Source organism: Peromyscus eremicus, chromosome 8a (assembly GCF_949786415.1).
Source record: "Peromyscus eremicus chromosome 8a, PerEre_H2_v1, whole genome shotgun sequence".
Lineage (NCBI taxonomy): Eukaryota > Metazoa > Chordata > Mammalia > Rodentia > Cricetidae > Peromyscus > Peromyscus eremicus.
Window position 1 is genome coordinate 82,137,483 of NC_081423.1, and position 300 is coordinate 82,137,782.

Consider the following 300-nt stretch of genomic DNA (forward strand, 5'->3'; position numbering starts at 1 on the left):
TCAGCAGCACCTTGGGGTGCAGGGCTCCTCACAGCCAGGCTGCACATAGGTGGTGAGGTTGACAGTCAGCAGGTCTGGGGTCGGGTGGCAGGAGTTGAGCAGGAAGCAGGTGGGCACACAGGGCTGAGGAATGTGGCAGGGTGGGGGACAGTTGTCACAGCAGGTGGGCTCCAGTTGCCAAATGGTGTGTGGGCAGGTGCTGGGCAGGCAGACTCCACAGCAGCAGGACTTGTCTGAGGAGCAGATGGTGGTGGCAGGGCCGGTGGGGACGCTGCAGCAGCGGGCGACACAGCAAGCCAT

At 63.7% G+C, this 300-nt stretch overlaps 1 protein-coding gene across 1 annotated transcript; it reads right to left on the reverse strand.

The window, feature by feature from the left end:
- LOC131916377 (keratin-associated protein 3-2-like) lies at positions 1 to 300 on the reverse strand. The gene has a single exon (XM_059269692.1). It carries the CDS (start codon positions 298 to 300, stop codon positions 1 to 3), a length of 300 nt encoding a protein of 99 aa, XP_059125675.1.